This window comes from Oncorhynchus tshawytscha, linkage group LG11, assembly GCF_018296145.1.
Source record: "Oncorhynchus tshawytscha isolate Ot180627B linkage group LG11, Otsh_v2.0, whole genome shotgun sequence".
NCBI classification, from domain to species: domain Eukaryota; kingdom Metazoa; phylum Chordata; class Actinopteri; order Salmoniformes; family Salmonidae; genus Oncorhynchus; species Oncorhynchus tshawytscha.
The window spans coordinates 4494130-4507804 of record NC_056439.1 but is presented as its reverse complement, the minus strand read 5'-3'; the positions used below and the strand labels follow the sequence as shown (position 1 = coordinate 4507804).

At 42.6% G+C, this 13675-nt stretch overlaps 1 protein-coding gene across 5 annotated transcripts in view; it reads right to left on the bottom strand.

The window, feature by feature from the left end:
• tenm3 (teneurin transmembrane protein 3) overlaps positions 1-13675 on the bottom strand; it is a 442903-nt gene that overhangs the window by 128837 nt on the left and 300391 nt on the right. For 3 of the 5 annotated variants that reach the window (XM_042329704.1, XM_042329705.1, XM_042329707.1), the window contains 2 exons: positions 6669-6767; positions 4767-5005 (listed from right to left, as the gene is read on the bottom strand). In XM_042329704.1, coding sequence (XP_042185638.1) covers positions 4767-5005; positions 6669-6767 — 338 coding nt within the window. The remainder of the gene's footprint in view (positions 1-4766; positions 5006-6668; positions 6768-13675) is intronic. The other 2 variants (XM_042329706.1, XM_042329708.1) reach the window with 1 other exon arrangement.

The following is a 13675-nucleotide window of genomic DNA, read 5'->3' as shown; positions in this document are numbered from 1 at the left end:
TGTGTGTGTGCAAAGTGTTTTCATTATCAGGCCATAAGGTTGAGCCATAATATAATACATGCTTGAAATAAGTCAAATAAAAGCTGCACTCTGGGATCTTAAGCACAACAAATTCCTAACATATTGCCCAAATTTAACTTGTAACATATCATACAAATTGCAAAATTCGTAACATATTGCATAACAATTGGATGACGTAGTACACAAAAACCGACCACTTTAGGCTTGTGATACACACATTAGAGAGTTCATCTTTAAGTGTGTGTGTGTGTTTTAAAGTTAGTGTGTGTGTGTTTTAAAGTTAGTGTGTGTGTTTTAATGTTAGTTTGTGTTAGTGTGTGTGTGTTTTAAAGTTAGTGTGTGTGTTTTAATGTTAGTTTGTGTTAGTGAGTGTGTGTTCTAAAGTTAGTGTGTGTTAGTGTGTGTGTGTTCTAAAGTTAGTGTGTGTCTGTTCTAAAGTTAGTGTGTGTGTGTGTGTGCATGTTTTAAAATTAGTGTGTGTGTGTGTTTTAAAGTTAGTGTGTGTTAGTGTGTGTGTTTTAAAATTAGTGTGTGTGTGCGCGTGTTTTAAAGTTAGTGTGTGTGTGTTCTAAAGTTAGTGTGTGTTAGTGTGTGTGTTTTAAAGTTAGTGTGTGTGTGTGTTTTTTAAAGTTAGTGTGTGTGTGTGTGCGTGTTTTAAAATGAGTGTGTGTGTGTGTTTTAAAGTTAGTGTGTGTTAGTGTGTGTGTTTTAAAGTTAGTGTGTGTGTGTTCTAAAGTTAGTGTGTGTGTGTGTGTGTGTTTTAAAATGAGTGTGTGTGTGTGTTTTAAAGTTAGTGTGTTAGTGTGTGTGTGTGTTTTAAAGTTAGTGTGTGTGTGTTTTAAAGTTAGTGTGTGTGTGTTCTAAAGTTAGTGTGTGTGTGTGTGCGTGTTTTAAAGTTAGTGTGTGTGTTAGTGTTTTGTTCTAAAGTTAGTGTGTGTTAGTGTGTGTGTTTTAAAGTTAGTGTGTGTGTGTGCGTGTTTTAAAGTTAGTGTGTGTTAGTGTGTGTGTGTTTTAAAATCAGTGTGTGTGAATGTGTGTGTGTGTGTGTGTTGTAAAGTTGGTGTGTGTTAGTGTGTGTGTGTTTTAAAGTTAGTGTTTGTTAGTGTGTGCTAGTGTCTGTGTGTGTTTTAAAGTTAGTGTTTGTTAGTGTGTGTGTGTTTTAAAGTTAGTGTTTGTCAGTGTGTGTGTGTGTTGTAAAGTTAGTGTGTGTGTGTTTAGTGTGTGTGTGTCGCAAATCTCCTCATAACTGTCTTCATGGTCTCATGAATTCTTCATTAAGGGTCTTTCATTATCAGGACTGACTCCGTATGAGGCGACCACTGAGTAAGCATGTGTGTTTTTCACTACAGAAACACATAATGAGGTTTGTGGAAAGACAACAGTGTCCTCCACCAAAGCCGACGTATTCAGATAAAAGGCTACAGAGAAACTCAATCTGAGGGTGGATGGTAATGATTGTCCCCTACAGGGAGCCGTGGAGATTAGCTCTCCATATTTTACCATAACTTAGCTTTGGTTGGCGGGGCGCCCTACTGTGGTTCTGGTCCGGACATAAATGTTGGAATGAGTGGCGCTGGGGCGGAGTGTGTATGCACGCCACTGCACGCACGGACACACACACCCACAGCCCGCTGACACCCCACTGATACCACAACCATTTCCTGCTGGGTTGGATTCCATCATTAGGTTTCTGGTAGGAAGAGAACGTGTTGTTGTCGCTGCACTGAACAGGTCATTCAGGGTCTTTCTTCCTTCATTTCAAGCCTACTGGGCAGCATGACATATTAATAATGTTTCTTCCTTGGCGAGGATGAGGTTATGTGAATCACTGGCGGTTCAGAATAGCGGATGTGAAGGCATTTGGGTTTGTATTCTGTGAGTTCTAGTGTACAGTTGAAGTCGGAAGTTTACATACACCTTAGCCAAATACATTTAAACTCAGTTTTCACAATTCCTGACATTTAAACCTAGTAAAAATGTCATGTCTTAGTTCAGTTAGGATCACCACTTCATTTTAAGAATGTGAAATGTCAGAGAATGATTTATTTCAGCTTTTATTTCTTTCATTACATTCCCAGTGGGTCAGAAGTTTACATACACTCAATTAGTATTTGGTAGCATTGCCTTGAAATTGTTTAACTTAGGTCAAACGTTTTGGGTAGCCTTCCACAAGCTTCCCACAATAGGTTGGGTGAATTTTGGCCCATTCCTCCTGACAGAGCTGGTGTAACTGAGTCAGGTTTGTAGGCCTCCTTGCTCGCACACGCTTTTTCAGTTGTGCCCACACATTTTCTATAGGATTGATGTCAGGGTTTCGTGATGGCCACTCCAATACCTTGACTTTGTTGTCCTTATGCCATTTTGCCACAAATTCGGAAGTATGCTTGGGGTCATTGTCCATTGTAAACTTCTGACTTCAACTGTATGTATGTGTGTGTGTGTGTGTGTGTGTGGAAGAAAGAGAGAGCACTGCATGCACTTATGTGTGTGTGTGTGCGTGTGTGTCCTCCACACGAGTGTGTGTCCTCCTTCACACTATCTGAGTGACGGACAGGCCCAGAGGCCCATTAGTATTGACAGAGAGAGAGAAGGGGGGTTCTGCTCAAGTGCTGCTAAGTGGACAGCAGACAGATAACATGGCAGCGTCCATCTAGTCGGTCTCTAAGTCTCACAGCTCTATAGTCCACACTGAGGTGTGAGGGCTTCCTGTTCTGTTCTGGACAGCTGCAGGGCTAGATCCATCACTCTGGACTGACCACTACAAACGGTCAACTGGGCTTACTGTTCCTACCCACTGTGTGTGTGTGTCTGCAGGCGCAAGAGAGAGTCCAGTTATCTAGCTCCAGTTATCGAGTGTGTTTGAATCAACATGATTAATTTCCCTCCATTTCTCTCTCCCTCGGCTAGCGGTACCGATCCACCAAGTCTGGAACCAACCATGTCCCTGAACAGCTTCTACCCCCAAGCCATACGACTGCTAAATAGTTAAATAGCTACCCAGACTATCTGCATTGACCCTTTTTGCACAAACTTTTTATGTTACTCATCACATACGCTGCTGCTACTGTTTACTATCTGTTACTTTATTCTTAGTTATATGTAGATATCTACATCAATTACCTCGTACCCCTGCATATCAACTGGTACTGTTTACTATCTGTTACTTTATTCTTAGTTATCTATTACTTTATTCTTAGTTATATGTAGATATCTACCTCAATTACCTCGTACCCCTACATATCAACTGGTACTGTTTACTATCTGTCACTTTATTCTTAGTTATCTATTACTTTATTCTTAGTTATATGTAGATATCTACCTCAATTACCTCGTACCCCTGCATATAGACTGGTACTGTTTACTATCTGTCACTTTATTCTTAGTTATATGTAGATATCTACCTCAATTACCTCGTACCCCTGCATATCAACTGGTACTGTTTACTATCTGTCACTTTATTCTTAGTTATCTATTACTTTATTCTTAGTTATATGTAGATATCTACCTCAATTACCTCGTACCCCTGCATATAGACTGGTATTGGTACCCCTTGTAAATAGTCAAGTTATCATTACTCATCTATTATTACTTGTATAATTACTATTATTTCTCTATTTTCTTTCTCTCTGCGTTGTTGGGAAGGGCCTGTAAAGTAAGCATTTCACTGTTGGTCTACACCTGTGGTTTATGAAGCCTGTGATAAACAACATGTGATTTGTCTCTCTCTACAGCAGAGATCCAACAGAGTGGATGAGGGGGCAGAGAGTTCCTTCCCGCTATAGCTGAATGTAGTGCATGGGTGAATACTAACACAGTCAGATTTCTCCCTCCCTCTCACACACACACACACACACACACACACACACACACACACACACACACACACACACACACACACACACACACACACACACACACACACACACACACACACACACATTCTCTATGAGCAATAGCTGCTGCACTTGCTATCTATCACAGCTAGTCACAACAACTGGATAGAGGCATCGGGGTACTGTGGCAACACACTCCTGTGTGTGTGTGTGTGTGTGTGTGTCAACAATACTCCACCACACCAGCTGGAAACTGAAACTATTCAGGGTTTATAATCAAAGACCTGAGCAATCACTGTGCTTGTTTAAGGCTGAGCGTGTCCAATGTCAGTGATAGGAAATGCTATCGCTATCAGATTGGCATTTACAGCGCTGTCGAAGGAATGTAAACTAAAGCAAAGCGGAAGAGCCCTGGGGCCTCAGCGATAGACAGCTGTGGTTGGTTACTGCTTTGTCTAAACCTTATGTACCCGTTTCATGTGGTAGATGCTAGATTTGGGGGGAGTATGGTTTGAAAACATTGGAGTTTGTCACCTGAGGTAACCTTACAGTGTGCGATGGTTACTGAATGGTTACCCAAATTACTTTCACAGCTGATCCAACGGTTACCTACAAATGTTAGAGCTTAATTTGACCAGTATTGTCGCAGCAAAATAATCCTGCAGCAACAGGATTTTTACATTTAGCCCATCATTGTGACTGAAAAAGGCTACATGAAAAGTGCAATACTCTTAATGTAACCACGTGTTAGTGTGGATTATCAGTGAATTTGTCAATCATGTAGCTCATCTGCATTCAGGAGAATTCGCAGTAACAAAAGAGTGTTCAAATTAAGATCCTACATCTGTATAAGGTATCCACTACAGAGTGAGTGTGTGTGTAGGTGCATACACTGTAGCAGTACTATCCTACCTATGCAATAGCAGAGCAGGACAGACAGCAGGACGGACAGTCCCACGGCGCTGAGAGCCGTGCATCTCCACGAGCAGTACTTGGAGGACTTCTTGAACTTGAAGGCGGAGCGGGAGAGGGTGTTTCTGGGTAGGGGCCGCGTGGGTGGCGAGTAGACGGAGCCCGTTGCCATGGTGTAGCCTGGAGTAGCCGTGCTGAACAGAGGGGTCGTGCCGGTGCCTGTCTTGAAGAGGAAGTGCCTGGAGAAGAGGAGAGGAGAGGAGAAAGAAAGAGAGGGAGGGAGAAGGAGGGTGAGAATGGAGACTGGACAAAGTAGGAGATGGAATGGATCTACATCGGCTACACATTTCTAGCCTGGTCCCAGATCTGTCTGTGCTGTATACCCAACTCCTGTATAATGGTCATTCTTTGACAAGATCGCATAAACAGATCTGGGACCAGGTTTCTGAGGTTCCCGTTTAAAACAAACAAAGTAACAGCTACAGTAGCAAATGAACGAGACACTTAGTTTAAACTAACAACAAACAAACACTTGAAGGCCTGTGAAGTCTAAAACAGGAAGCATATGAACACGGAACAGACAGAGCATTCCAAAAATGTTATGGAAAGACATACAAGGACTGCGGTTGTATTTTTTTAATAAAAAATCCCCTTCCTGCAGTACAAGTAGGATTACCTAAGAGACCAGCTGGCTTGAGGTAATTACCAAGGTCAGCTATTTTAATCAAATTAATTAGTGTGTGTTTCTACTGGAGACTGTGTGTGTGTGTGTCACTGCTCATTGATTGAACCAGGGAGCAAGCCAGAGGACAGAGGGCTTCACTCTAGTTTCCAATCAGACCCTGGAGTGTGTTTGAGGGTGCTTTACTGTGTGTGTGTGTGTGTGTGTGAGAGAGGGTGCGTGAATGCCCTTGTTTGTGTGTGTGCATGAGAATGAGAGTATGTGCGTGTGTGTGGTGTGTGCTCGCGCACCCTCACACACACAAGCATACACCACATGCAGGTAAAGCTGTTTCTCTGATTGTGAAGTAAATCTCAGTACATGTAACATTGAGTATGAGGGAGGTAAGGAGGGAGGGAGAGGATTTGAAGTTGTAGATCCACACCCCGATGGACAGGGATAAGTGTCGGAGTAGCAGAAAGAATGGATATTAAAACCAGGGAAGTGATTACTTAACACTTTAAAAATCCCTCAGAGGTGACGTGTCCGTCTTCAATTTAGTTTGCTCCTTCCTCGAGGAAGTAGCTCTCCTTCACCGAAAACAACTAAAACCCAACTAAGTGCGGGCCAGAACTGACAAACCCATCCCTCTATGTTTTTCAAATGTAAGCTTCATCCCTCCCCCTTTTGTCACTCGCCAACCATGCCAAAGCCCAAGGCCAAGGTAAGCAATGCTCCAAAACAGGACTGGTTTAATAGTGTCTTTTGTCTTGCTTTAGACAAGCACACGGACATTAAACAAGCATGGACACATCAGACAATGGGACAAACAGAGCTGATTCTAGCTCTAGAACCAGCCAGACAACACTGAGCCTTCCATCCCATTACATGGTAACGTCTTGCTGCTGTGACACACTGGGTGAAGTCCGGGATAAGACTGAGGGAATCTATGTGAGAGGGTTGGTAGGCCAAAGAAGGCAGTACGATTACAAAGGCTTGCATCCCAATAGCGTTACAATACGACCCCAAGGCATGCTTTCTATCCAGTGTCTTGTCTTATAGTGTGTCCCCAATAAAGTGGTGGAAAACAAATGTACATGGGATTGGACATGTGCGTGATGCTAATCCCCCTGTGTGTGCGCTTGTATTCGGCTCAGTGTTGCCAGGGGTTACACATGCGTAGAGGAGGACGACAAGCGGAGGGGATGGACACTCGGAGAGACTGAGATGGAGGCACGTACCCATCCCCATAGGCACCTTCGTGGCACGCGGGAGGGAACACATCCATCTCTATCAGGTTGTCATGCCCGTTTTCCAGAACGGCTTGCTTTGCTAATTTTCTACATGAGGGAGATGGAGATACCAGAGACATAACACAATTAGAGAAGCGTGTGTGTGTTTAATCAAAGTGTATTAGTATACAGCACAATTAGAGAGAGGGGAAGACTTGAGGAGATCAGTGTTATTGCCGACGTTATTAGTTTTGGCAGCCAGACACGTCGACACACACAGAGCGATGGGGAGATGGTCCCCCTGTGTGGACCTGTCTGGCAGACAGGTGTCACACAGACACACACAGCATGCAGGGTTGGAAGAACGCACACACAAGCACGCACGGGCACACGCAGTTTGCGTAAGGACACACACTCTAATTAGGTCCCAAAAGCACACACTCAGCCACCTGAGCATGCACACAGGCACACCTACCTACACACACCTACACACACACACACACACACACACACACACACACACATTCAATATACAAGCCGAAGCCGTCGATCCAGAGAAGTGACACATTCGAATTTCATTTCTATCTCTTTGTGTATTTTTCATCTTCACTTCTCTGCCACCTCCTCCCTCCATTTCCACAGTGGAGGAGAGGAGAGGGGGATAGATGAAAAGAGACAGTAGCAGTGGAGGAGAGGGGGATAGATAAATGTGTGATGATGAAAAGAGACAGTGGCGGTGCGATCAGAGATGGAGGAGAGTCTTTTATTCCCTCCATAAAGCAGGCTGTTTAAGGCCACGCTGGCAGAGTCAATGTGTTCAATTGAGTTGTGGATAACCCTGTTATATAACCCTGCTATAGGCTCTTACATACCCCTCGCCTCTCTCTCTCTTTCTCTGTACTAGTGGTGAGAACAGACAATAAAAGATATTGGAGCCAAACCAGAACAATAGTATTTTATATGTTATTAGAGGGATAATAAGTCTCTCTATTTCTCTAGTTACATGTTTAAATATTTTGTATTAGTTATCCCATTTGATACAGATCACTGCACTGTTGGGTAGGGCTTGCAAGTTAAGCATTTCACTGTACTTATGCATGTGAACGTAAAACTCTTTCACCTTTTTCTCTCTCTCTCTCTGTCTCTCTCTCTCTCTCTCTCTGTCTCTCTCTCTCTCTGTCTCTCTCTCTCTCTCTCTGTCTCTCTCTCTCTCTGTCTGTCTCTCTCTGTATCTCTGTCTCTCTCTCCATCTTTCTCTGTCTGTCTCTGTCTGTCTCTCTCTCTCTCTCTGTCTCTCTCTCTCTCTCTCTCTCTGTCTCTCTCTGTCTGTCTCTCTCTCTCTCTCTCTCTCTCTCTGTCTCTCTCTGTCTGTCTCTCTCTCTCTCTCTGTCTCTCTCTCTCTCTCTCTGTCTCTCTCTCTCTCTGTCTCTCTCTCTCTCTCTGTCTCTCTCTCTCTCTGTCTGTCTCTCTCTCTGTATCTCTGTCTCTCTCTCCATCTTTCTCTCTCTCGCTGCCCCCTCCCTCTCTCTCTCTCTGTCTCTCTCTCTCTCCATCTCTCTCTCTCTCTCTCTCTCTCTCATCTCTCTCTCTCTCTCTCTCTCTCTCTCTCTCTCTCTCTCTCTCTGTCTCTCTCTCTCTCCATCTCTCTCTCTCTTTCTGTCTCTCTCTCTCTCCCGCTGCCCCCCTCTCTCTCTCTCTCTCTCATGAATTGTCCAAGTCTTGACCACACATACCCTGACCTTAGTCACCTGTGCGTCATGGCAACGTAGCCCTCCAGCCCAGACTGACCCTACTGACCTGGCCAAATGGAGATAGAACTGCTCTCTCCACTCCAATCTCACTGCGAAGCACCACTCCAACGTCACACCACACCCCCGAGGGAGTGTGTGTTGAAAAGAGTGTGTAAGCGCTTACTCAGATACTGCATTTCCTTGTATTGTTTCCTTGTATAGATTTAGATGCACTTTAAATCAAGTTTTATTTAGTTTGCTATTTCCAGATTGGTGCTAACACTAAAGTACGGTGTCCCACAGGTATAAAATGTTTGTCTAAAACGGTATAGTCAGTGAAGCTCGTTTGTTTGGCTGTTGGTTTTCCTCACCCTAGTATTTTACATTCTTATAGCGTTCACACATTGTTTTAGCGTACTGTAAAGCATTTAGCTCCCCAGGGTGTTTGACTCTGTGTGTGTGTGTGTGTGTGTGTTTACTACCCATTTGTCTTCTTAGACTTTATATTACCCATACATACACTACATTGGATATGCGATAGGCACTTCAGTATTATTTATGACCTTATCAAATTGCCAGGTGTCTGGATTGTATGGCTCATGTGCAACACATTCCAATGATGTCTTTCATATTTCAATTTGTGGAAAAGTGAGAGAGAGGTATTTAGAGAAAAAGTCATACCTCAAATGGGAAATTGAATATGTTTGTTTAAAAAACAATGTGAGCGTTCTTATCAATCTCCTAATTAAAAAGACAATTCATTCGAATGAAAACGGATTCCGCGTTTATGGGAAGAAATGGTGATACTTTTTAATTGAATTTAGCTTATTATTATTAACCTTATCCAGTTCAAAAGGCTCCTTTCAACCAAAACATTATCTTTGTTCGCTCGTATCAGTGAAAAGATAGAGACGAAGTCTACATGGAAACGTGGCTCTGCATTTAAAACGTTTTGAAACTATAATTAAATATTCGGATTAAAAAAACCTGACAATGATAATAATATCTAGACAAAGTTCAATGACTTCTTCCATGAGTATTGAAATCAAACGGCAACAGAGGATAGATATAATTGCTCTATCCTTTAGATAGCATCTCTGTGCCCGATACCTACACTACGGGGCCAAAAGGGTTTCTCAGTGCTTTGATAGTGGGCCAGCCGCAACCAGTTTCCTTTGGCATAAGGGATTTGTAGAGCGACTGCGAGAGCAAAGGCACGCATGTGGCGGGGGCCACCATTGTTAATTGACTGGAGGTGGCCTGACGCTGAGCAGCATTACTATGCTAATCCCCCCCATATCTCCTTCCACATCTCCAGAGCTCTCCAACAATGGGCTGAGGAGAGAGATGCTAACATTAGCATGTGGCCATAGAGACAATAATCTTAGCGTTAGCATGTTGACATATATAAGCGTTACCACAAGGCCATAGAGAATAAACAGTTTGTTAGCATTAGCATGAGGCCATAAATAAGCTATGTTAGCAATGAGGTTTTAAACACGCTAATGTTAGTGTTAGCATTGGGACATATGGATGCTATGTGAACATTAGCAGGAGGATAGAAAAGCAATATTAGCATTAGCGTGAGGCTATAGAGAAGACATGTTAGCATTAGCATGCGGCCATACTGTACAATAGCTAGAACTAGCAGGTTAGCTACGTCAACACATTCTATTGTTTTTTTTCCCCAGAGCAAAGCCATTACATTGAAGGGAAGTTAATGCAACATGGCAGGCTCAGAGAAAAGACAAGAGGCTGTCTTTGTTTCATAGTTGTCGTGAAATCTAGGTGTTGAGTTGCAGGCCGGGCTAATGAAAACTGATCCAGAGGTAGAGAGGAGGGATGGTGCGGCAAAGGAGTGTGTGTGTTTGTCTATGAGATGTGTGTGTATGCATGTGTCTCTGTGTGTCTATGATGTGTGTGTGTGTGAGACAGGCGTGGGAGGCAGTTCTCTGACACAACAGGTGAGAATGACAATGAGTCACGGATTGGGTGATGAGGGATTATCACCTCGGAATGAGACCTTTCACACTCCTCCCATCTCTAACCTAATCCCCTTGAGTACCCACACACCCCTTTTCTATCCCGACTGCTCTCTCTGTCTCTCTCTCATGTTATCTACTTATCCTCCATCTTCCTCTCCACCCCTCCTTGTCCTCCACTCAGACCTCTGACATGCTATACCCAACCCCTCTCTCATTCACAAAACAGCTCTCAAACACCTGGGCCTCCCCCTCCATCCATCCACTTTTTTAAACTAATTTAAAACTCAAAATCTCTCCACTCTCATTATGTCCCTCTCCAAAATCGTCACTTCACATGTTCATTATCCTGACATAAGTACTATCAATCCACAAAGAAACACAGAAAATAAAATGAAAGCCAAAAGGTATTATCTCGATGAGGACAGCCCCAAAGCTGCAGGAGAGCACAGACATTGAAGTCTGACACACTAGCTTGACTTTGAAAGAGTACCAGTGACAGATGAAAGAAAGGAAAAGTGAAGAACCTGTATCATCAGCTCCTTCCTATAGGTGTATGGATATATGCCAATGTCCAGAATTGTCATTCATGGGATGGTGATGCTATAGCTTATCGCTCACAATGTTACCGGGGGCAACATTGATTTAATCCCCTCAGGCTGTAAATATTTGTACAAACTTTATTAGCTAGTCGGCTCACGAACAGGACTGGAGAACATAGCCTTCCTTGTGTTTCTATAGATAGTCTGGGGCTGGTGAGGTCGGGGGCTGTGTGTGTGAGTTAGCTAAAGGCATACCACAGTTGGTGTGTGTTTAGTCTGAAGAGATTAACCTCGGTGTACATATGATAGGCCGGCTGTCTGTCTCTTCTCTCGAGGAGCTATGAGTGTGTGTGTGTGTGTGTGTGTGTGTGTGTGTGTGTGTGTGTGCGTATGATTGTGCCTGTGTGTGCGCGTCTCTCTCACGTTATGAGCTAAGGAGGAATATGGTGTGAAGAATTCAAGTAAGAGATACTTTCAATAAAATGAGAGACTTTAAGAAGCAGTTGATCAAGCCATTACAATGGTGTTGATCTACCTTTCTCATTTGCGCTACATGATAGTGGAATAATGTGTCTTTGATGAAAAGCTTGTCTCTCTGATATTCACTGAGTGTTTAAAGGAAATAACCCCTGGGCTGAACAGACTTGCCACTCAGACTGAATTCCAGCCAGTGAGGCCGAGATATAGCGATATCGGCGTAAAGTTATGGGTCACAATTCTGATTTGTATGCGCGTCTGTAACACGGTACAAATCATTTACAGATACTTTTATTACAGTATTATCATTATTAATGTCATTTTGTATTTCAAATAGCACTCAAATATTCACATGGTTGATATTGCTGAATTAAAAACCTGTTGTTGATATACTGTCATAATGAAAAGTGTAGTAAAATACAGTATATTGTCATCAAAAAGAGCAGTTAATCACTGTTGGAGTTTATTGTCTTTCTGCAGGGGAAGTTTATAAAGCATTAGGTTTATGGCAAAGGCTTTAATTACAGTCTATTCTGGTAGGCGGATAACAAGGACACATTTAAGTGACAGACACACACAGACACAGACAGACAGACACACACACACAAATTTGTTTCCTAAATCAGGGTTGTTGTTCACACCCTGCTTGGAATCATCTCCTTGCTCTCAGAAGCTATGTTTAGAGAAGTTGAAGTTGTGTGGTTGGGATTCACAGATGTGGAAATGTGTGTGTGTGTGTGTGTGTGTGTGTGTGTGTGTGTGTGTGTGTGTGTGTGTGTGTGTGTGTGTGTCGGGGTATATAAGAAGCAATGCTTTTGTTATTATTCACTGACCATGCTGAGAGGACCCTATTTATGTATAGAGAGTTATTCATCTGCAGGTGTGAGAGAGAGAGGGGTCTTTGAATGCATCAAGCACCACCATGTTAAGTGGTTTGTGACGTACACAGGTTCTAAGACAGACTCTTAGAACCTCTCAGAGAGAACTGAAGCTCTCCGTCACTGAGTGGAACCAGACTCTATACAATATCTCAATAGGAGGAGACAATAGATGAAGTAGCAAAGGTGATGGAACACTAGAACACACAACACGACTTTAGATGTAATTGGTGAAAGGAGTTAGCTAACGTTAGCTATAGTGTCTCCTCAACAGGGCTTTAGATGTCATTGTCGTAGTAAAAGGAGTTAGCTAACGTTAGCTATAGTGTCTCCTCAACAGGGCTTTAGATGTCATTGTCGTAGTAAAAGGAGTTAGCTAACGTTAGCTATAGTGTCTCCTCAACAGGGCTTTAGATGTAATTGTCGTAGTAAAAGGAGTTAGCTAACGTTAGCTATAGTGTCTCCTCAACAGGGCTTTAGATGTAATTGTCGTAGTAAAAGGAGTTAGCTAACGTTAGCTATAGTGTCTCCTCAACAGGGCTTTAGATGTAATTGTCGTAGTAAAAGGAGTTAGCTAACGTTAGCTATAGTGTCTCCTCAACAGGGCTTTAGATGTAATTGTCGTAGTAAAAGGAGTTAGCTAACGTTAGCTATAGTGTCCCCTCAACAGGGCTTTTCAATGTTATTGTCATGGTGAAAGGAGCTAGCTAACTTTAGCGTTCGTCTCCAGGGGATTTTCTCTTTATGTCCTCAGTATTAAATGAATATGTGACAATATAGTAATCAGAGGAGTAATGGTGTAATCAGAGGAGTAATGGTGACAGAAGAGGAGGGTGGTTAAAGTGGGCTTATTGAGTTAAAAGGTTATGATGGAGACCGTTCTCTAAGAGGGTGGTGGTGAGAGGGTGTGTGCGTCATGAGTGTGTGAGTAATTGCCATCATTTTAATGTACCCTATATTTACTTTTATAAGTATATCTGGCTATATTATTTTACTATTGCCTCATTGATGCAACAAAAAAGAACATAAGAACTGAGATGGAGGGAAGGGAAGTAAAAAAAAAAAAAAAATGTAGCAATATTGTCGTGCAGAAAGTTGACTAAAGACCCGAGACAGCATCTAAAGCCTAAAGAAAATGGCCTTCTCTTGTACATTTCTAAGAAAACACCGTGTCATTATTCCCCTTAAAGATGCAGCTGTTTTTTTATGTGATCTGTCAACTGTTTTTATAAAAATAAATAGTACACCTCATGCTGTCAATAACAAAAAATATTTCTGTTTTTATATATAGGATCTTTACTTTGTTGCCAGGCCGACCAACATAGTTGAAAAGATTTAAAGAAGACGTCACAGAAGGAGCCAACATGATCAAGATGTTGTAAGATGAGATGATGTGTAGTAAAATAC